The following is a 23,362-nucleotide window of genomic DNA, read 5'->3' as shown; positions in this document are numbered from 1 at the left end:
ATTTTTGCATTTCAGGGCTTCTATTTGAATGATGCCCTCCTACAGCTTCTATCGGATCTTCTTCAAAATTAAACAGTCCAGTCACAACATGGTGCTGAATGAACGCATTATATTTTGTGACTGTACGTTGAAGGGCGTGTCCGTGGCGTGCCCTCAAAGTTCGCCATTTTGAACAAATGTCACACTGTGATGTCATTTTGGCCTTTCAGGGCTTTTATTTGAATGATCCCCTCCTACAGGTTCTATCGGATCTTCTTCAAAATTGGGCAGTACAGTCACAACATGGTGCTGAATGAACGCATTATATTTTGTGACTGTACGTTGAAGGGCGTGTCCGTGGCGTGCCCTCAAAGTTGGCCATTTAGAACAAATGTCACACTGTGATGTCATTTTGGCCTTTCAGGGCTTCTATATGAATGATCTCCTCCTACACGTTTCAACGGATCTTCTTCAAAATTGGGCAGTACAGTCACAACATGCTGCTGAATGAACGCATTTCATTTTGTGACTGTACGTTGAAGGGCGTGTCCGTGGCGTGCCGTCAAAGGTGGCCATTTTGAAGCCCGTGGTCCTGTATTTGAACAAACAAAGTCCTTGAGACTTTATCAGATCTGCTTCAAAACTTGACAGGACTCTTGAATATTCTTGCTGATTACAAGTTGTGCTATTTATGACTGTACGTTGAAGGGCGTGTCCCAGGTGTCTCGTCAAAGTTGGACATTTTGAATTCTGTGGTCTTTTTTTTCAAAGTGATGAAACACCAACACCCCTCCACTCCCACTAGCCACATCTACAAACCATATTTCCAAGGGACTATTGTTCGTGGAGCATAGTGTGAAACCGCTGGAAGTCACTTATTAAAGTGCAAGATAAATAGGGGACTTATCAAATCGTCTTCAAAATTGGACAGTCTTATAAAAACAAAGTGTACATGAAGAATTGAGCTATTTGTGACTGTACGTCAAACTGCGTGCCACTGACCCCTTGTCGAATTCAGATGATTTTCCATTAAACGGTACTCATAACTTCAGTGTGCAATGTCCAATTTCCAATAAACTTCATATATTCTGTAACAGTCTCGCCCTGAACACATCCTCATAACATCAGCCTACGTATTACAGTCCTGCCATGAACTTGTCTACGTGACAAGATTCAGATAAAGTGAAAGCACAGCATACTGGCACCAGGAAGGAAGCGCTGCGTGGCGATATGGAGCTGATTTGGAGCAGATTTACGCGACGTATTCGCGTTGCGGTCTGCGCTTGTTACGACGGCACGTGCATGGCGCGCCCCGACGAGCGCCGGATGCGAGGTCCCGCCCAACGCTGCTTGCAGCTTTAATTATTATTATTATTATTTTTAGCGACTTTGCTCGCATTTTTCAACCCCTTAACAATTAGAATATTCGCATTTTATTTGGCACATTTGTCAAGCCTCATTTAAATTGGAGATTCTATGCGTCACATGCAGGTCAGCCACTAGGAAGGCCACTAGGTGGCGCTGTTTGTAGGCCAATTTCGTTACGCTAATAACTCCCGCATAGTTTGTCTCACATTCAAAAACCTTATATCCACGCGTTCGGTGAATGGAGCTGAACCTCCCCATATAGGCCACGCCCACTTCCGCCTAGATTTTTTTTTTTCTAGAGCGCAAAATGTCCATAAATCACTTTTTCGTGTTCCTCCTACACACTTTTTCCGATGCGCACGAAACTTTGCACGTTTCATCTGTGGACCGTCCTGACAACAAAAGTAATTTGAAGAATTTTGATATTATAAAACATAAGGAAGTTATACAATTAGCACTTCCTGTTGATTTTTCGTCAAAAAAGGAAGTGGGGTATTTCTCCACGTTGGTATGTCCGATTTACACCAACCTTGGGTCAATAGTTCCCCATGTCTTCATTATGTATCGTGCACAATTTCAGGTCATCACCACTAGGTGGCGCTCTTTAAAATGAAGGAGTTTATATCTCTGCATCGGCAAGTGTGATTAAGATGAAACTTGGTACGCTGCTTCCCCATGGCTCCCTGAGGCTCACCTAAAAAGGACAAAAAAAATACGCCACTAGGTGGTGCTCTTTTGGCATGATAAATCACTCGTAATAGTTATGAATATGAAATTCACAGGGTACGTGTAGAGCGGTGCCTGAAGCTCACATACCAAAAATCCTGTTTGTCCTGCTTGTAGCGCCCCCTACAGGATAAAAAAACATCAGCCCCGGCGCCACGTTTCACCGACATGTACGAAACTCAATAGGCATGTATAATGTGCCGGGGCGTACAAAAAAGCCTCTTGGACCCATACCTCAAATCCCACAGGAAGTCGGCTATTTTCATTTAAAATTTGCACTTTTGGCGGCCATTTTGTGGTCATTTTGACTCTTTGGGCTTGTTTTAGAATTAACTGCTCCTAGGGAATTTATCAGATCTGCTTCAAAATTGGTCAGTACAGTCACAACATGGTGCTGAATGAACGCCTTATATTTTGTGACTGTACGTTGAAGGGCGCATCCGTGGCGTGCCCTCAAAGTTGGCCATTTAGAACAAATGTCACTGTGATGTCATTTTTGCATTTCAGGGCTTCTATTTGAATGATCCCCTCCTACAGCTTCTATCGGATCTTCTTCAAAATTGGGCAGTCCAGTCACAACATGGGGCTGAATGAACACATTATATTTGGTGACTGTACGTTGAAGGGCGTGTCCGTGGCGTGCCCTCAAAGATGGCCATTTAGAACAAATGTCACACTGTGATGTCATTTTGGCCTTTCAGGGCTTCTATTTGAATGATCTGCTCCTACAAGTTCTAACGGATCTTCTTTAAAATTGGGCAGTACAGTCACAACATGGTGCTGAATGAATGCATATCATTTTGTGACTGTACGTTGAACGGCGTGTCCGTGGCGTGCCCTCAAAGTTGGCCATTTTGAAGTCTGTGGTCTTGTATTTGAACAAACAAACTCCTAGAGAATTTATCAGATCGGCTTCAAAACTTGACGGGACTCTTGAATAATCTTGCTGATTACAAGTTGTGCTATTTATGACTGTACGTTGAAGGGCGTGTCCCAGGTGTCACGTCAAAGTTGGACATTTTGATTTCTGTGGTCTTTTTTTTCAAAGTGATGAAAAACAAACACCCCTCCACTCCCACTAGCCACATCTACAAACCATATTTCCTAGGGAGTATTGTTCGTGGAGCAGTGGGAAACTGCTGGAAGCCACTTATTAAATTGCAAGATAAATAGGGGACTTATCATATCAACTTCAAAATTGGACAGTCTTATAAAAACAAAGTGTACGTGAAGAATTGAGCTATTTGTGACTGTACGTCAAACTGCGTGCCACTGACCCCTTGTCGAATTCAGATGATTTTCCATTAAGCAGTACTCATAACTTCAGTGTGCAATGTCCAATTTCCAATAAACTTCATATATTCTGTAACAGTCTCGCCCTGAACGCGTCCTCATAACATCAGCCTACGTATTACTGTCCCGCCATGAACTTGTCTACGTGACAAGATTCAGATAAAGTGAAAGCACAGCATACTGGCAACAGGAAGGAAGCGCTGCGTGGCGATACGGAGCTGATTTGGAGCAGTTTTACGTGACGTATTCGCGTTGCCGTCCGCGCTTGTTACGACGGCACGTGGCGTGGCCTCGGCGAACCCCAACCGCACGTGACGCGTTTGCGGCGTGCCCCGATGAGCGCCGGGTGCGAGGTCCCGCCCAACGCTGCTTGCAGCTTTAATTTTATATTGTTTTTGTATTGTTTTGTTTCTATTGTCGACCTCTTCAGATTTATTATTGTTTCACTCAGTTTCTGATCTTTATGTTTGGTTTTCTTTTAATCGATACTGTGTATTTTAAATTCAATTTTTATTATTTTGACTTCAAGACCAGCAACCAGTTTGTGGAAGCTGATGGATCTAAGTTTATCTAATTGATACAAATTAATCAATAACTGCATGTTTCAGCCACCAAGTTTCCAGATTGTTTAATTCCACATATGAAGTGTTCACAATGTGTAAAATATTTGTTTAAATGATCTAAAATATATGAACAATGTTCTGTTTGATGTGATGAAGTGGAGATGATTCAGTCTGTAACAGTGTTTTCATTCAGTTTCCATCAGTTGAATTCTACTGTTAGTCATTCAGTCAGAGGAGAAGTTCTTCTATTTAAGGTGGCCGTCTCATGTTTAAGGTGGAACGTCTCAGTTTGGGTTCAGACTGTATGTAATGTTTCTGATTTCAGAACATTAATTAACATTAATGCTGAATTCCTCCTGTTTTTCATCAGTATAATAAAATATTGTCTTTACTTTGTTGTCATATTCCTGATTATAGACTCCTCCTTGCTCATTATCTTCTATTTAAAACTACAATATGTAATTTTTTTCCAGACGTCCGATGACTAAAATCCTGGTTCAAATCTAGAGTTAAAAACCACCAAGATCTAAAGAGTGGATGGTAAAAATGTGGCTTAAAACTGGTAACAGCTAATTAACTGAGGCTAAAGCTAACAGATTTCTCTGAGTTTGAACATTGTTGGAAGTAGGGGGGATTCAAATCATTGGGCTTTTTCCAAAAAATCAAGATTGAACGAATTCAAATGAATTCTCTAGAAACACAAATGGTACAAATGTATGACACCATTCAGAAAAACACAACATAAAAACTATATTTGTCGACAATTAATAAAAATCTAGAATATCACAAGACTTATCTCTTCACTGACTGTACGCAAATATTTGGATTTTGAAATCAAACTTTGAAATCTGCTTTGACACTTTCCTGTTTTACCAGATTGTGCAGACATTAGCAAACAAACACACATAATCCGGCTGCTGGGTTCATCTCTCTTTCACAGTTTCAGAGACTATAAATAACAATAAAGCTGATGGTGATTGGGAAGAAACTTAAATACACAGTTTTCTCTGTCAGATCTACGGACGTATCGTTTCTTTTGAACATTGAACACACTCATTCATCCTCTGTTGCTGTCTGTAAAATAATAATACATATTTAACTTAAATATTTAATAAAGCAGCCCTCTGAGTACCTTTTGCAGAGTGATATCGATATCTGTGCACAACATTTTGGTAAATATTTTTTAAAATAATGAACTGAAGTAACAAAATGATCACATCCATTGTTTTCTAGTGGTAACAATTAGACTACATCACATTCTCCAGTGGGATAAATACATTTATTAACTTGATACCATCTAAAATAACTGACCTAACGTACTATAACGAGTTCCTGTTAACTTCGTACCATCATAAATTGTCTTTGAACAATTCATTCAGTTTCAAGTTAAATCTGCATGTAAATAGATTTTTAAAAGGAGATAAAGTTTTCTATCTGTGACATGACCACAAACAAGATCTCCTTTCAGTCAAAAACTGTAGAAAAGTAATAATTTTATATAATATGACCTTTATTAAACAAAATATGAAGGTTGACAGCAGTGGGAACAAATGCAATGCAGATGTCACGGTTTGGACAGTCTTTGTCAGGTTGCGTTCACTGGCTTCAGGAAATCTGTACCATTACCTGGACCCACCCAGGGTTCCACTGTCCTCCACAAAGACAAAAAACACAAGGAATTGTCTCTGAAGAACCAATAAAAAAAAAATTACAAGTGCACTATTGAATATTAATGGTCTCATTACAACGTTATAATAACAAAGTAAAGGAAGTCAACACTTAATTATTAGGAATCACTCCATTAACTTTCACTGTTATGCAGATGATACGCAGTTATATCTATCAATCAAGCCCAATGAAATTAATTATTTATCTAAATTACAAACATGTCTTAAGGACATAAAATCCTGGATGAGCTGCAATTTTCTGATGTTAAACTCAGAAAAAAACAAAATACTTGTAGAAAGAACTTGTAGAAATCCTGTTCTTCTGTCATGTAGCCACAGCTTCTGTAAAGACTGTCTGAAGAGCTGGTGGACAGAGAAACAAACACATGAGTTTCCAGTTTGTAAGAGGAGATCTTCAATGGATCCAAACACTGCTCGTCCAAACCTCATCCTGTCTGAAGATCTGACCAGTTCGAGACGAGGAGAGAAACAGCAGCTTCCTGATAATCCAGAGAGGTTTGATTGGTACTGGTCTGTTCTGGGCTCCGAGGGCTTTAACTCAGGGACTCACAGCTGGGATGTCGAGGTTGGAGACAATACATACTTTATTTGAAGCTCTAGTTCTCTGATCCTGATACTAACACACACATACACACCTTCACACACACTTTCACTGAGAGGATGTTTCCATTAATTATCACTTGGGATAAAGTCCCACTGAAGATATTACCAGTGAAGGTCAGTGTGACAGTGTAATAGAGCAGTTAGAGATAAAGAGGATGATTATATTCATGTTGTTTATTTCTTAAAGAGAAAAGTCTCTGAATTGAACCTGTTAAACTGAAACCTGCTCCTCATTATTCCGACACTGCAGGAACAGACACATATTATTAAATATAATCAAATGTTCAGGTATTAAGAAAGAAATCTGCCAAATGAGCTGAATTTAAGAATTTAAACCCTAATTAGCAAAACAAATCTGACAATAAGACACAATTCCTTCAAACATAATAACAAATAGAGACTTTGTCTAAAATGAATGAAAAATTAAACAGCAAATTTTTTCTTAATATCTTGTATTTTTCTATTTTATTTTGTTATTTAATTGTATTTATTTTTTCTTATCTGATGTTTTCTATTTGTTTTATTATTCTGATTGTTTTTATTTTCTTTTTGTTGTTATTTACTTTGAAAATCAGCTTTTTGTTTCTATTGTCGACCTTTTTCAGATGTAAAATTGTTTCACTCAGTTTCTGATCTTTATGTTTGGTTTTCTTTTAATTGATACTGTGTCATTTTAAATTAATTTTTTATTATTTTGATTTGAAGACCAGCAACCAGTTTATGGAAGCTGATGGATCCAAATAATTGATACAAATTAATCAATAACTGCATGTTTGAGCAGCAAAGTTTCCAGATTGTTTAATTCCACATATGAAATGTTCACAACGTGTAAAATATAAGTTTAAATGATCTAAAATATATGAACAATGTTCTGTTTGATGTGATGAAGTGGAGATGATTCAGTCTGTAACAGTGTTTTCATTCAGTTTCCATCAGTTGAATTCTTTGGAATATCTCTCTTTCACAGTTTCAGAGACTATAAATAACAATAAAGCTGATGGTGATTGGGAAGAAACTTAAATACACATTTTTCTCTGTCAGATCTACGGACGTAAAGTTTCTTTTGAACATTGAACACACTCATTCATCCTCTGTTGCTGTCTGTAAACTAATACTAATAATAATAAAGAAAATTTAACTTAAATATTATTTAATAAAGCAGCCTTCTAGGTACGTTTTGCAGAGTGATATTGATATCTGTGCACATCATTTTGGTTATAATTTCCAAAATAACTGACAAAAACATCACGTCCATTGTTTTCTAGTGGTAACAATTAGACTACATGACATTGTTCAGTGGGAGAAATACAGTTATTAACTTGATACCATTTAAAATAACTGACCTAATGGGCTGTAACAAGTTTCTGTTAACTTTGTAGCATCAGAAAATTGTCTTTAAATTACAATTCAGTTTTAAGTTAAATCTGCTTATAAATAAACTGATATTTAAAGAGAGATTACATTTTTTCTACTTGTCTTGATAGATATCTTTGTCATGACTGCAAAAAGATCTCATTACAGTCAAAAACATTAGAATAGTGATCATTTTATGTAAACTCCACAAAGATAAAAAAAAACAAGGGATCATCTCTGAAGAACGTCGGTTAGAGAGCTGAATCTGTATCTTTGACATTTAATTTATAATATATTAATTTAATATTTTAAAGTCAGTGGTAGTGAGCGTGTCCCAGGATGCCTTCCTGTGTTATTTAACATCAGTCCACTGTGTGCAGTAGGAACACCAAGAATCAGAATCAGAAACACTTTATTGAACCCTGGGGTGACATTTTAACCACTAATGTTTATTCTTATTTCAAATTTTCAAAATGAAATAAAACTGAATTGTTGTAAAAACTTGAAAGAAGAGGGAGCAATGGCAAGAATACAAGACTTTCTTCAGTCTTCAGACACTGACAGGGTTCACACAGAGTCTGGAAACATCAGGATCAATCACATTTCCTCCCAGCGAGGTTCCGAGTCGCAGTCGGTATGTTTGCACATGAGGAAACAAGCTTCTAAGAAAAATGTGGCGTTTTATGCTAAAACTAGAAGACTTTAATTTAGTCCAGGTGAAATTAAACATGTCATTTTAATGTTTTAAGATGAAATTCTCAGTTATATTGTTCCACTGTTTATCAATGTGTGCCAAAACATTTACAAAAACACAATGTCTTCGTATTTTATATCAAAATCCAATCATTGTGTCTTCCTGAAAAACAAAAAGTGACGTGTGCTTATGTCAGCACAAACTTACTGATTTCAACCAATACTATCCTGACATTCACCCGTCAATCAATCTTCAACTTTTAGCAACACAGATTGAAGATTCATTAGTTAGCTAGCTAGCTAACAGCATGTTACTGCACTCAAATGTAGCTGTCATTAGCTAACTGCTAATGTAGCTGTCATTAGCCTGTAAATGAACGGGACTCAGCAGCCTCCCTTTGAACACAACCTTAGAGACAGACAGAGGACAGTGTGATGAAGGTACCGAGATGATTTATGGAGTTTCCAGATAGACTTGTTGCCAAAAGAAGCTAACTGTTGCCAACTGTAATGTTACATGCCTCGGGGTGGCAGGACTCTGATCAGGCGTCCTGGTGTCTCTACAGTCTCACACAACTGCTGGTTCTCCATCTGATCATCAATATCTCTGAATATTCACCCATCCTTCAATTTTCTAAAGACTTGAGTCAAACACAAACCCACTCAGACAGCTGCGATCGGATCCTGGATCAGGTTTTGGGTGTCTGAGTTTCTGTTTACACATGCAGAGAACTCAGGAGGACTCACCTGGGACCCACACGCTGTCCTCTGGTGCAGTTCCTGCTGCTGGTGCTACATCTTTTTACTCCTCAGAAACACTCATCTGGAAGCTCCTCTCTCACAGCGACCTCTACTGCCAGCACACCAACGCCAAGACGCATCGTTGCTTCTTCTTTCGTTTAAACGGACTTGTTGTTTTTTTCTCCCGGACGACAAACGGACATTAAACCGTGTCCCACTTCACATTTTGAAATCCACAATTGTCTCTGTGTGCTACTCATTTAGAGTTATCTCTGAGGCTGAAGTCTAGAAGTGTAGATCTTCTGATTTCTCATTCGTACTGAAACAGTCCTTTGGGTGGTCTGAACTGTCACAGATCAAACATCTGAACTGTTTCTCCAGGTGCTGGTTCCAGTTTCTTTGGCGTTTGCTGCTTTTTGTTTCATATTGTACCGAAGCTTTTGGGGGTTTTGTGGACTGCTGGTCTCTCACAAGGGCTCTGGGACCTGCCCCGTTTTCCCTTAATTTATCATCTAAATGATTAATTGACAAAATGATAATGAATTATAATAAATAGCTGCAGCCCACATTCAGAGGAGATGGAGCCTGGAACTGCACACAGGTGAAGCCATCAACATGAACTGAAGAACTTTCTCTGGTTTTGGTTTATTTTTCCTGTTGCTGTGCCGGCCGTCATGTACAGAAGACTCTAATAATGTAGCTGAACTCCACCCAGGACGTTTTATAGCAGAGTTTGTTATCGGTTAGTATCGACCTGTTACTGTGTAATTTATTAGCCCCAAAACAGGACCCTGCTACTAGGATAGAGTCATCGCATGAGCCAGGCCAGACAATAATGATAGCAATTAAGACCGGTACCCGGTAACTTCAGGAATCTGTAACGGGGAGAAACAAACGTTATCAGAACCTAAAAAGATTTCTCCACTCTTGTTTCTTCTCTCCTGTGAAAATGTCTTGGTTTTTGTTGACTCTGAATCACCATCTGACCTGGTATCACTGCCTTGAAATGTTCTCAGAAAGCACAATGTGCAGGTGCTGCGTTGTTTTTTAGCTTATTTTTCCAGATTGAACCGACCAGACTGGCATTGATTGAGTGCAGGAACTGAGGTTTGATGGGAAGAGTTGGATTTCTTTGTGACCCCTGCTCTTTAAAAGCTTTATCCAGCGTGCAGAGATCTGGTTTGTTGTGCAGAACCCACTGTAGATTTTTTTTTTTCCTTCATTCACATGAGACCAGCAGCATTTTGCACAAGATGGGAGGAGCCATGTCAAGAAAACAAGACTTTTCTTCAACAATTTATGTAAAACCAGCTTGATGTTGTGAACTTCTGAGTTGAGTCAAAATGGTTTTCTGTATAAGGAACAATTTTGTACTATAATCGACTTCATTTCTTTCACTGATACTACATTTGCAGGGTGCACTCTTTAAGAAAACATTTCCACCACAGCCTCAGCGGAGCATCAATAACAGTTCAAATCAAGTAGAATTACATTTATTTTACATAAAATGCATCTTCTAAACTATTAGCCCGTTAAAAGAAGTAGAAAGTTTAAGTGTTTGTTGCATGTACAATTAGCAACCACAACAACAAATCTGATCATTAATAACTGGCTGTATGAGTGTAGATGTGACCGTCCGCTGCATTTTAAAAAATAGATTTGATGCCAAAAGTTTGCTGCATGTTGTGTGAACAGCTCTTAACTGACAAGGAAGCATTTGCATCTGTCAACCAGCTGTAAAGTCTGTCTGTCAGTGTCTGTCAGTGTCTCTCTCTCTCTCTCCCTCTCTCTCTCTCTCTCACCCCAACTGGTCGAGACAGACGACCACCCACCTAGAGCCGAGGGATCTGTCCAAGGTTTCTGCTTTCTAACAGGCAGTGTTTCCTTGCCCTTGTCTCCAAGGTCTTGCTCATGGTGGTACTGTTGGGTCTCTGTAATTAATGTTATAAGGAGTTCGGTCTAGACCTGCTCTATTTGAAAAGTGTCCTGAGATAACTTCTGTTATGAATTGGCGCTATACAAAAAACACTGAATTGAATTGAATTGAATTGATGTAAGTGTAGATGATAGCAGCTTTCATCACTCACCAACCCCTGCTTATATAAAACCAATCCATGCTAGACTCTGCAGACTGAGGCCTGCTATGTAGCTGTAGACTGACACTTTAAACAAAGTAAAACAGAAATATCAGTGAGAAAGATTTTTCTCTGCTCGTGTTTTCTATCATGTTGTCACATGATCTCAGAGCAGTGTGATGGATCATATTTCCCTTTAAAATGAGACACAGCAGTAAACTGACAAAGCTCCGCCCCCTTACTGACATCACCTGAGATCAACCAAGAAACAGATTGTTCCTGTTCAGTTCTCACTGAGGAGAGACACACAGACGGAGAGACAGACGGTAAGATTTACCTTCATTACAAATCTGTGACTTTAACTGAGGGAGAGCAGTTACAGGACGGAGTACTGAAGTACACTGAAGTACTCTGAAGTACTCTGAAGTATACTTAAGTATAATGAAGTACTCTGAAGTACTCTGAAGTATACTTAAGTATAATGAAGTACATGGAAATATACTAAAGAACAGGGAAGTACGCTGAAGTAGTTCAACCTGCTGCTGACAAAAGAAAACATTCAAAGACTCAAAGTGTAACATTTTACAGCAGGGTGTGGAAACATACCTGAGTTCATGTTTAATGTGCTGTTTGCTGTTTCCAGCTCGGTCAGATACAAAATGGCTTCCAGATTAGAGGAGGATTTCTGCTGTCCGGTCTGTCATGATGTCTTTAGAGATCCTGTTCTTCTGTCATGCAGCCACAGCTTCTGTAAAGACTGTCTGAAGAGCTGGTGGAAGGAGAAAATAACACGTGAGTGTCCAGTTTGTAAGAGAAGATCTTTGAGGGAAGAACCACCCTGTAATCTGACTTTAAAGAACCTGTGTGAGAGTTTCTTACAGGAGAGAGATCAGAGATCTTCAGAGGCTCTCTGCAGTCTGCACTCTGAGAAACTCAAACTCTTCTGTCTGGACCATCAGCAGCCAGTGTGTGTCGTCTGCAGAGATTCAGAAAAACACTCCAACCACAGATTCAGACCCATCGATGAAGCTGCACGACAACACAAGAAGGAACTTGAGGAAACTCTGGAGCCCTTAAAGGAGAAGTTAAAGGTTTCTGAAAGAGTTAAAGTGAAGTTTGATCAAACAGCAGAACACATGAAGGTCCAGGCCCGACGCACAGAGAGGCTGATTAAGGAGCAGTTTAAGAAGATTCACCAGTTTCTAGAAGAGGAAGAGGAGGCCAGGCTGGCTGCACTGAGGGAGGAAGAGGAGCAGAAGAGTCAGATGATGAAGGAGAAGATGGAGGCTCTGAGCAGAGAGATAGCAGCTCTTTCAGACACAGTCAGAGCCACAGAGGAGGAGCTGAGAGCTGAAGACGTCTCATTCCTGAACAACTACAAGGCTGCAGTGGAAAGAGTCCAGCAGCGCCCCCTGCTGGAGGATCCACAGCTGCCCTCAGGAGCTCTGATAGACGAGGCCAAACACCTGGGCAACCTGACCTTCAACATCTGGAACAAGATGAAGGACATGGTCTCCTACAGTCCTGTGATTCTGGATCCAAACACTGCTCATCCATATCTCATCCTGTCTGAATATCTGACCAGTGTGAGACCAGGAGAGAAACAGCAGCTTCCTGATAATCCAGAGAGGTTTGATCAGTACTGGACTGTTCTGGGCTCTGAGGGCTTTAACTCAGGGACTCACAGCTGGGATGTCGAGGTTGGAGACAGTACATACTGGTTACTGGGTGTGTCAGCAGAGTCTGTCCAGAGGAAGGGAGACATACTGTCTGGATTATGGATAATATGCTTGTATGAAGGTAATTACTCCGCACGGTCACCACCAGCTCCATCAACTGATCTTGTAGTTCAGAAGAAGGTCCAGAGGATCAGAGTGAATCTGGACTGGAACAGAGGAAAGCTGTCATTCTCTGATCCTGATACTAACACACACATACACACCTTCACACACACTTTCACTGAGAGGATGTTTCCATACATTTTCACTGGGGATAAAGTCCCACTGAAGATATTACCAGTGAAGGTCAGTGTGACAGTGTAACAGAGCAGTTAGAGATAAATAGGATGATTATATTCATGATGTTTATTCCTTAAAGAGAAAAATCTCTGAATTGAACCTTTTAAACTGAAACCTGGTCCTCATTATTCCAATTATTTTTAGCATATTTTATTAAAACAATAAAAACTAAACAGCTGCTTGATTCCCGACACTGGGACCAGATGACTTTCTCTTAAACTGAGAAGGTGTGCGAGTGCTCTTACTCTGAAAATAAGGACAATAATCTGTTTCCTCTGCTTGGATATTATGCAACCATTGTTGGTACTGGTTAAATCCACCTCAATATTAGCTGTAAGATCTTATTAAGACAATGTTACATATTTTTACTTAAAATCAGTTTCTAATGCAAAAAATGTTTGACAAGATTATTTTTCTATTGGACCAAAAATAAGAGTAATTTCTAAAAGGATTTTTTACTTTGTTGAAATATGTTTTTTGCAGTAAACAATATGCTTATTAGTCTGATTGTTTTTCTTTTCTTTTTGTTATTTAGTTTTAAAAAAATGTCTTTTTGTTTCTATTGTTGACCTTTTTCAGATGTAAAATTATTTCACTTAGTTACTGATCTTTATGTTTGGTTTTCTTTTAATTGATACTGTGTCATTTTAAATTCATTTTTTCATTATTTTTTTGTGGAAGCTGATGGATCCAAATAATTGATACAAATTAATCAATAACTGCATGTTTGAGCTGCAAAGTTTCCAGATTGTTTAATTCCACATATGAAATGTTCACAATGTGTAAAATATTTGTTTAAATGATCTAAAATATATGAACAATGTTCTGTTTGATGTGATGAAGTCTCTAACAGTGTTTTCATTTAGTTTCCATCAGTTGAATTCTGCTGTTAGTCATTCAGTCAGAGGAGAAGTTCTTCTATTTAAGGTGGAATGTCTCATGTTTAAGGTGGAACGTCTCAGTTTGGGTTCAGACTGTATGTAATGTTGCTGATGTCAGAACATTAATTAACATTAATGCTGAATTACTCCTTTTCTTCATCAGTATAAAATATTATCTTTACTTTCTTGTCATATTCCTGATTATAGATTCCTCCTTGGTCATTATCTTCTGTTTAAAAGTACAATATGTAATTTCTTTTCCAGATGTCTGATGACTAAAATCCTTCATCTGGTTTAAATCTAGAGTTAAAAACCACAAGATCTAAACAGTGGGTGGTAAAAATGTGGCTTCATACTGGATAACAGCTAATAAACTGAGGCTAAAGACAGATTTCTCTGAGTTTGAGCATTGTTAGAAGAAGGGGGTTTTGAACGAATTCAAATGAATTCTCTAGAAACACATGGTACAAATGTATGACACCATTCAGAAAATCACAACATGAAAACTATATTTGTTGATAAATCATAAAAATCTAGAATATCAGAACACTGAGTGTACGCAAATATTTGGATTTTGAAATCAAAGTTTAAAATCTGCTTTGACAATTTCCTGTTTTACCAGATTGTGCAGACATTAGCAAACAAACACACATAATCTGGCTGCTGGGTTCATCTCTCTTTCACAGTTTCAGAGACTATAAATAACAATAAAGCTGATGGTGATTGGGAAGAAACTTAAATACAGTTTTCTCTGTCAGATCTACGGACGTAAAGTTTCTTCTGAACATTGAACAGACTCATTCATCCTCTGTTGCTGTCTGTAAAAGAATAATAAAGAACATTTAACTTATATATTATTTAAGAAAGTAGCCTTCTGAGTACCTTTTGCAGAGTGATATCGATATCTATGCACATAATTTTGGTAAATATATTTTAAAATAATCAACTAAACTAACAAAATGATCACATCCAACGTTTTCTAGTGGTAACAATTAGACTACATCACATTCTTCAGTGGGAGAAATACAGTTATTAACTTGATACCATCTAAAATAACTGAAGGGCTGTAACGAGTTTCTGTTAACTTCGTACCATCAGAAAATTGTCTTTAAATGAACAATTAATTCAGTTTCAAATTAAATCTGCATGTAAATCAATAGAATTTTAAAAGTAGATAAAGTTTTCTATCTGTGACATGACCACAAACAAGATCTCCTTTCAGTCAAAAACTGTAGAAAAGTGATCATTTGACAAAATATGATATTTTTTTAACAAAATATGAAGGTTGACACTCATTTCCTTGGAACCTCTGTCATCAGGGTGTGAAGGTCGGGAAGAAATGGTGCTCTCTTCACGGTAAACCCTAAATCTAAAAAAAAAACACACACACACACACACACACACACACACACACACACACACACACACACACACACACCATCAGGTTGTAGGGTGATTAAAATCATTGGGCTTTTTCCAAAAATCATGTTTAAAAGGATTTGAATGAATTCTCTAGAAACACATAGTACAAATGTATGACACCACTCAGAAAAACATGCAGAAAAATGTGTTGACAATTAAGAAATATCTAGAATATATACCTTTTGTCAAAAGATCATAACGAGCAGTGTGTCTGTGCTTCTCTCACTTCCTGTCTGTGGATCTCAGCTTCAAGCCAATTGGTTCCTCCTCAAGATGTAAATCTTTTCAAAACAGCCACAAATACAGTTTAATTCTTAAAAAGGTTCAGTCATTGAACTAAAACAGCTGCTCGCTGTAGTCAAACAGGAGGAATCGCTCTGACCTTCAGTTTGGCCACCGCTCAGATTCACTTTGTGCTCAAATGGGTTCATCATCTACATATAGCCACACTCCACCAAAGGTTTTCTTTATCACCCAGTTTGTTTACATCCACATTAGTGTCACAGATTTTTTGACCAGGTGTCTGATAAGGTGCCCAGGACTCCTATTGGTTTTTCAGGTATCTAATCTGGTTTTTAGATGTTTTATCAGGTCTCTAGATGTCAGATTATGTGTAATCTGGCCTCTAGGTGTCTGATTTATGTGTTCCCTGGGTGTCCAATCTGGTCTCTAGGACTCTCTAGGATCTGGTTTCCAATTAGGTCTTCAAGTCTTTAAAAAAGTCGCTGGGTCTCTGATCAGGCGTCCTGGTCTGTCTACAGTCTCACACAACTGCATTCTCCATTTGATCATCAATATCTCTGAATATTCATTCTATCGTTCATTTTTCTAAAGTTGAACACAAACCCGCTCAGACAGCTGCGATCGGATCCTGGATCGGGTCTTGGGTGTCTGAGTTTCTGTTTACACATGCAGAGAACTCAGGAGGACTCACCTGGGACCCACACGCTGTCCTCTGGTGCAGTTCCTGCTGCTGGTGCTACATCTTCTTACTCCTCAGAAACACTCATCTGGAAGCTCCTCTCTCACAGCGACCTCTACTGCCAGCACACCAACGCTAAGACGCATCATTGATTCTTCCTTCGTTTAAACAGACTTGTTTTTTCTCCAGGATGACAAATGGACATTAAACCGTGTCCCACTTCACCTTTTGAAATCCACAATTGTCTTTGTGTGCTACTCATTTAGAGTTATCTGAGGCTGAAGTCTAGAAGTATAGATCTTCTGATTTCTCACTCGTACTGAAACAGTCTTTTGGGTGGTCTGAACTGTCACAGATCAAACATCTGAACTGTTTCTCCAGGTGCTGGTTCCAGTTTCTTTGGTGAGAGGAATTGCTGCTTTTTGTTTCAAATCATACCGAAGCTTTTGGGGGTTTTGGGGACTGCTGGTCTGGGAACTGCTGCATTTTCCCTTAATTTATCATCTAAATGATTATTGACAAAATGATAATGAATCATAATGAATAGCTGCAGCCTACATTCAGAGGAGGTGGATCTTGGAACTGTATACAGGTGAAGCCATCAACATGAACTGAAGAACTTTCTCTGGTTTTGGTTTATTTTTCCTGTTGCTGTGCTGGCCGTCATGTACATAAGACTCTAATAATGTAGCTGAACTCCACGTTTTATAGCAGAGTTTGTTATCGGTTAGTATCGACCTGTTACCATGTAATTTATTAGCCCCGAAACAGGACCCTGCTACTAGGATAGAGTCATCGCCTACTCTAACCTGAGCCAGGCCAGACAATAATGATAGTGTAACGCTGGTTACTCTTAGCGTTAACAATAGATTAACTACCTTTTGGGTCGTGGGTGAAGCAAGAGCACGGGGACAACTTCGTCTTGGTTAGTCGATCCACTTTAATGTCCGTTTTTAACAGCAGGACAACTCACTCTTAACATCATATCACTCCGCCAATCTTAACCATTGGTAACATTCCAGGTACATGCACCTTATGTAGTTCCTCATCTACATTGCAGAACAGAATACAAATATGCTTATATATGTAATTACCCTTAATTAATTTATGCAATAATTCAATAAACATGGTAAAGTAATTCACAAAATATATCTCATCTTACATTATTCCCTCTCTTCAGATGAAATGTCCTCATTTCAAAAGTTATGAAAAATAAATGTCATCTCACAACCAAAATAGTAAATAAACACTTAAATACTACTACTGAGCATTCCAACCTGTGGGTTAATAAGGAAATAGTAAAACAACATAATAGTCACAAGAATAGACATAACCATTCAAATTATATCAGCTATAAATGCCAGAAAACTACCATATGCTAGAACATTTCACTTTTCTTACACATTCAGCAAAACACAACTTCAAAACTGTGAAATACCAGAATAAGGAAACTACAGTTTACAGCATAGGTAACATACTAACATCCAACATATAGGGTATTTATTCCTTCTTCTTTTAAACATCTGCAAATGTTAAGCATCAAACCTAATCAGCAAATTAATCAATAAATGTCCCAATAAATGGTCATACACAGTCCATATCTGTTATATCTGGGAAAGGGTTTGCTCACAGCAAGAGCTGCTGCGGCCTCCGAACAACCCGTCCCGAACGAGTGCTGGGTAAGTCAGTGGAATATGTCCCAACAGGCACTGCAAGAGCAGCATCAGTCCGTTGGTTATGCTGTGGCTGGACATGTGAGACCCGTCCTGATGGTCAGTAGGGGAACAGAGGGGCAGGCTGGGGCTGAAGCCTGTCTAGTGTCAGGTGGTCCAGGGCACAAGGGGAGAGAACCAGACAATGACGTATACCTGGGGGACAGCGCCCATAGGACGGTGAGGTGCATGTTGGTTCACTGGTGATGGAGCTGTATCCCAAGTTGACCGATAGGTTTCAATCGATCATAGTGAATGACTTTTGATCCAGCCTGAGGGCGTCTCAAATCCAAGAGTTTGTATATGAGTCCTCTGTTATCTGCTGAAACCACTTTGTATGGTCCAGTCCAGTTAGGGTCCAGTTTCTTTCTCTGTGTAGTGGGATCATCCATCCATACTAGATCCCCACACTGATAAGGTTTAAACTTCACATGTTTGTTGAAGTAGTACTCACGCTTGAGTCTCTGCTCCTCCCGATGAGAGCGAACAGTCTGAAAAACAGTGTCAAGCCGTTTCACCAGTTCTGAGCCATAGTTCTCTGGAGTCTGTGATACCACTGGTGGAGAGACATTCACAGTAGCTGGAACACGAGGCTCTCTATCATGGGCAACAAAAATAAGGTGAGTATCCCGTGCTAGAATGTGGAGTAGAGTTAAAGGAGAGAACCACAGCTGGCAAATAGTGGTCCCATTCACCACCATGATGATGAATGAGCTTAGCCAATTGCTCTTTTAGAGTCCTGTTAAATCTCTCAACCATCCCGTTTCCACGTGGGTGGTAAGGTGAGGTCCTTTTCTTTTTGATGTTCAGTCTCTGACATATCGTGTAAACGATTTCTGATTCATATTGTCGTCCCTGATCTGAAAACAGTTCTTCTGGAGCACCATGTTCAGGAATATATCTTTCACAAAGTAGTTGTGCTACTGTAGCTGCTTTCTGATCCAACATAGGAAAAGCATTAACATACTTTGTAAAATGATCTTGTACTACAAGCACATATCTATGTCCACTTGAGGTGAGTGGGAGCTCAGTAATATCTGTGCACACAAACTGGAATGGTCTCTCTGCTTCTATAGATTGCAGAGGAGCTCTGTGTTGTGGAACAGGTTTTCTGTAAGCTTCACATGTATGACACATAGTACAAAAGTTATCAATATCAGTTCTCATGTTTGGCCAATAGCACATAGACAGGGCTTTCTTGAATGTGCGCTCAGCACTGTAATGACCAGAACAGGGATTGCCATGAAGAATGCTCATAGTCTCTGTGATTAGTGTGGTGGGAATCAGTACTTGATACACAACTGGCTGTCCTGGTGCAGTGTGAGCCTTTTGACAGAGTAAGTCATTACACAGCACCAGTTTAGGGAATTGACACCAGAGTTTTCTTTGAACTTTCCCTTTTACATGTCTGAGGTAAGGGCGTTTTCCTGTACCCATCCATACACTTCTGAGAGAATGGGGTCAGACAGTTGTTCAGCTACAATGTCATTTCCTTGACTAGAAAGTGTGTGTTGCAACAATTCCATACCTGTGTTGGTTGTCTGAACAGCAGTAGTGCCTCTTTCTGAACAGCAAACCTGAGCTGTTTCGCTGGCCACCAAAGAAGGCTGCACTGGCAGATTGTGCAACTGTGGAACTGGAGGCAGTGCATCCAGTTGGACAGGAGAGGAGTTGCTGTCCTGTGAGGGAGACACTGTTTCTTCTGGAACCATAGGGTCCTCTTGTGGGAGGGGAATCCGTGACATAGCGCCAGCATTTGTGTGTTTCTTTCCCTTCTTGTGTATTATTGTCCATTTATACAAATCCAACTCCAGAGCCCAACGACCACGTCGTCCTGTGGGGTCATGTGTGACATCCAGTTTCTGTAGACTGAGGAGTGGACAATGATCAGTAACGATTGTAAATGGATTACAACTCAAATAGTGTCTGAAGTGTCTGACAGACCAGACAATGGCATAAGTTCTTTGTCATATGTGGACCACTTTTTCTCTGTGCGGGTCAGAACATGACTAGCATAAGCTATAACCCGTTCCTTTCCATTTTGAACCTGAGAAAGCACCGCACCAACTGCATAGTTAGAGGCATCCGTACTTAGAATGAATGGCTGATGAAAGTTTGGAAATGCCATTATTGGAGGGGAGCAGAGTGCATCTTTTAATGTCTGAAATGCAGTCGAGCACTCTTCAGTCCATTCAAACGACACATGTTTTTGTGTGAGTCTGTGAAGGGGATGAGTGATGAATGCATACTTGTGCACAAAACGTCTGTAATAAGAGCACAATCCCAGAAATGCTCGTACATCAGTAGGTGATCTTGGGACAGGCCACTCACGTATACGGTGACTGTTGACTGGGTCCAGTGCCAGTCCATCACGTGAAACAATGTGTCCCATATACTTGACTGCAGATTTGCAAGTCACATTTCTTTGAATTTAGTTTCAAACCTGCTTGTCTGAATCGTGTAAGAATGTCTGTCAGGTTTTGGATATGATCATCAAAGTCTCGTCCCATGCAAATTATGTCATCAAGATAAGTGACACATGTAGTCCAGTGGAGACCTCTCAAAACAAGTTCCATTAGTCTCTGAAAAGTTGGTGGTGAGTTTTTCAGACCCATGGGCATCACTTTGAATTGGTAGGGACCATCGCCTGTTGTAAATGCGGTTTTGGGTCTGTCTGCAGGATCCATTTCAACTTGCCAGTATCCACTTGACTGTCCATGGTGGAAAAAAACCACCATAGATAGCCAGATAATGCATCCAAACTATCATCAACTCTCGGAAGAGGATGTGCATCAGTGATGGTAAGTGAGTTCAGTTTCCTGAAATCGACACAAAATCTGTATGTGCCATCTTTCTTTTTCACCATAACCACTGGGCTGGCCCAGGGGCTTGTACTGTCCTCAATGAGATCCTGAGCTTTAAGCTTCTGCTTTCATGGCAGGAGAGGTACGGTAGGCTCTTTGTGAGATTGGAGTGTCACAGCTGGTTGTAATTTTGTGTGTAACCAGGCGCGTCCTTTCAAAGTCTTGTGAGTGTTGACTGAAAACATCCGAGAATGAACTTAAAGTGTCTTTCAGTTTCTTATTTTGTGCACTTGAGGTCAGGGTTTGAAATGTCAGGCAGTACAGTTGGCTTCGACATTACAGGCATCTGAATGTTGACATTACAGACAGAACTTTCCATCACAGTGTACTCATCTTTGCTGTTGCCAGATGTGGCATGAAAAGTGTCTATCTGAGTGCCACAATGTAACATGACGTCCTCGCTGGAGGGTTTAGCTACTTTCACATAGATGGAACCTTGTTCAGCTTTTGCTACAGTCCATGCAAAACCGGTAGTTGAATGATTTGTGTAGTGCGGTTCAAACACACCTGCATAGTCATGAGGCACTAGTCCTTTAAGTGGTACATCTAGTTTAGCAGTGATGACCATCTCTGACATGGCTGGAACTGTAACTGTAGAAGACAGTGTAACATCAGTTAGCTTAGGGACATACTGGTGTGGGCTAACCAGTGTACTTTATCATCTACTATGAGAGTCATGTTTCGGGTGTTTACAATAATTCCATTAGCAACCAGAAAATCCCAGCCCAAAATCAGTGGTTTAGTACAGTTTCTGACAACTTGAAGAGCATGTGTCATTGGCTTGTGGGCAATACTTAAATTGACTAAGATTGAACCAACTGAGTCCAGAGGGTCACCCGTGACACTGGTGAGAGGAAGAAACTGCTTTACAATTGGCTTTTTGTGGAGAGCAGTTGTAGACATCCTAAAATCCTCGCTGATAACTGAAATGTCAGCTCCGGTGTCAACAAAAGCATGCACAAGAGTTTCCTCAATCACAACTGACACATGTCTTCTTGACACATCAATCCCAGACAAACTTTCTCTGGTTAAGTCAGTAGGTGAAGCATTACTGTCTGTATGGGCCTGGACGAAGACAGTAGTTGGCAATTGGCCCTCATTGTCAACTACTTGTAGTTTACCTTGTTGATATGAGATGGGGAATGGAACCGTACATGTCCAGGACTTGGAGAACGATCAGAGGAATGTCTGTCCTCACAGCGTTCAGGAGAGCGACCACGCTTTGAGTAGTCTCGAGGTGATGGGCTGTAGCCACGTGCATGGTGCTCAGATGATCCAGAATGAGTGTAGGAATCCCGTCTGTCATACCGGTCCCTTTCATGCTTTGGGGGTCCGTAGTTATCCTTAGGTGAGTATCGATCATAATAAGATTCTCTATAGGGATATCTGTCTGAGGAATAGTAACGGCAGCCGTCATTCAGGCAGGTCGCTCGTTAATAATCCCCAGCAAAACTCAAAGTCTGCAAAAATTATCAGTCCACAAACCTGCTGCCACCAGTGTAACGCTGGTTACTCTTAGCGTTAACAATAGATTAACTACCTTTTGGGTCGTGGGTGAAGCAAGAGCACGGGGACAACTTCGTCTTGGTTAGTCGATCCACTTTAATGTCCGTTTTTAACAGCAGGACAACTCACTCTTAACATCATATCACTCCGCCAATCTTAACCATTGGTAACATTCCAGGTACATGCACCTTATGTAGTTCCTCATCTACATTGCAGAACAGAATACAAATATGCTTATATATGTAATTACCCTTAATTAATTTATGCAATAATTCAATAAACATGGTAAAGTAATTCACAAAATATATCTCATCTTACAATAGCAATTAAGACCAGTACCCGGTAACTTCAGGAATCTGTAACGGGGAGAAAAAACTTTATCAGAACCTATTTTATAGTTTGTTCGACCAAAGGGGATGGATTTGCTGCAGATTTCTCCACTCTTGTTTCTTGTCTCCTGTGAAAATGTCTTGGTTTTTGTTGACTCTGAATCACCATCTGACCTGGTATCACTGCCTTGAAATGTTCTCAGAAAGCACAATGTGCAGGTGCTGCGTTGTTTTTTAGCTTATTGTTCCAGATTGAACCGACCAGACTGGCATTGATTGAGTGCAGGAACTGAGGTTTGATGGGAAGAGTTGGATTTCTTTGTGACCCCCCGCTCTTTAAAAGCTTTATCCAGCGTGCAGAGATCTTGTTTGTTGTGCAGAACCCACTGTAGATTTTTTTTTCTTCATTCACATGAGACCAGCAGCATTTTGCACAAGATGGGAGGAGCCATGTCAAGAAAACAAGACTTTTCTTCAACAATTTATGTAAAACCAGCTTGACATTGTGAACTTCTCACTTGAGTCAAAATGATTTATTATTAAAAGTTGCAAAAGCAATTTTGTACTATAATCGACTACATTTCTTTCACTGATATGACGTTTGCAGGGTGCACACTCTTTTTAAG

General features: G+C 39.8%; 2 protein-coding genes across 5 annotated transcripts in view; both read left to right on the top strand.

Annotated features, from left to right (window-relative positions):
- The first annotated feature begins 11,353 nt into the window (after positions 1 to 11,353).
- LOC127356631 (nuclear factor 7, brain-like) overlaps positions 11,354 to 23,362 on the top strand; it is a 192,625-nt gene continuing 180,616 nt past the window's right edge. The window contains exon 1 of the transcript XR_007882013.1: positions 11,354 to 11,408. The gene's annotated coding sequence lies outside the window, so the exon portion shown is untranslated. The remainder of the gene's footprint in view (positions 11,409 to 23,362) is intronic.
- The window catches only part of LOC127356652 (nuclear factor 7, brain), a 181,119-nt gene continuing 169,482 nt past the window's right edge, over positions 11,726 to 23,362 (top strand). For 2 of the 4 annotated variants that reach the window (XM_051388614.1, XM_051388613.1), the window contains exon 1: positions 11,726 to 14,027. In XM_051388614.1, coding sequence (XP_051244574.1) covers positions 11,742 to 13,124 — 1,383 coding nt within the window. In that variant the 5' untranslated portion in view covers positions 11,726 to 11,741 and the 3' untranslated portion in view covers positions 13,125 to 14,027. Of the gene's footprint in view, positions 14,049 to 23,362 lie in introns of all 4 variants that reach the window. The other 2 variants (XM_051388610.1, XM_051388612.1) reach the window with 1 other exon arrangement.

The sequence above is a fragment of the Dicentrarchus labrax genome, unplaced genomic scaffold (assembly GCF_905237075.1).
Source record: "Dicentrarchus labrax unplaced genomic scaffold, dlabrax2021, whole genome shotgun sequence".
NCBI lineage: Eukaryota > Metazoa > Chordata > Actinopteri > Moronidae > Dicentrarchus > Dicentrarchus labrax.
Note: the sequence above shows the minus strand (reverse complement) of the source record. Positions and strands in the feature narration are given on the sequence as shown.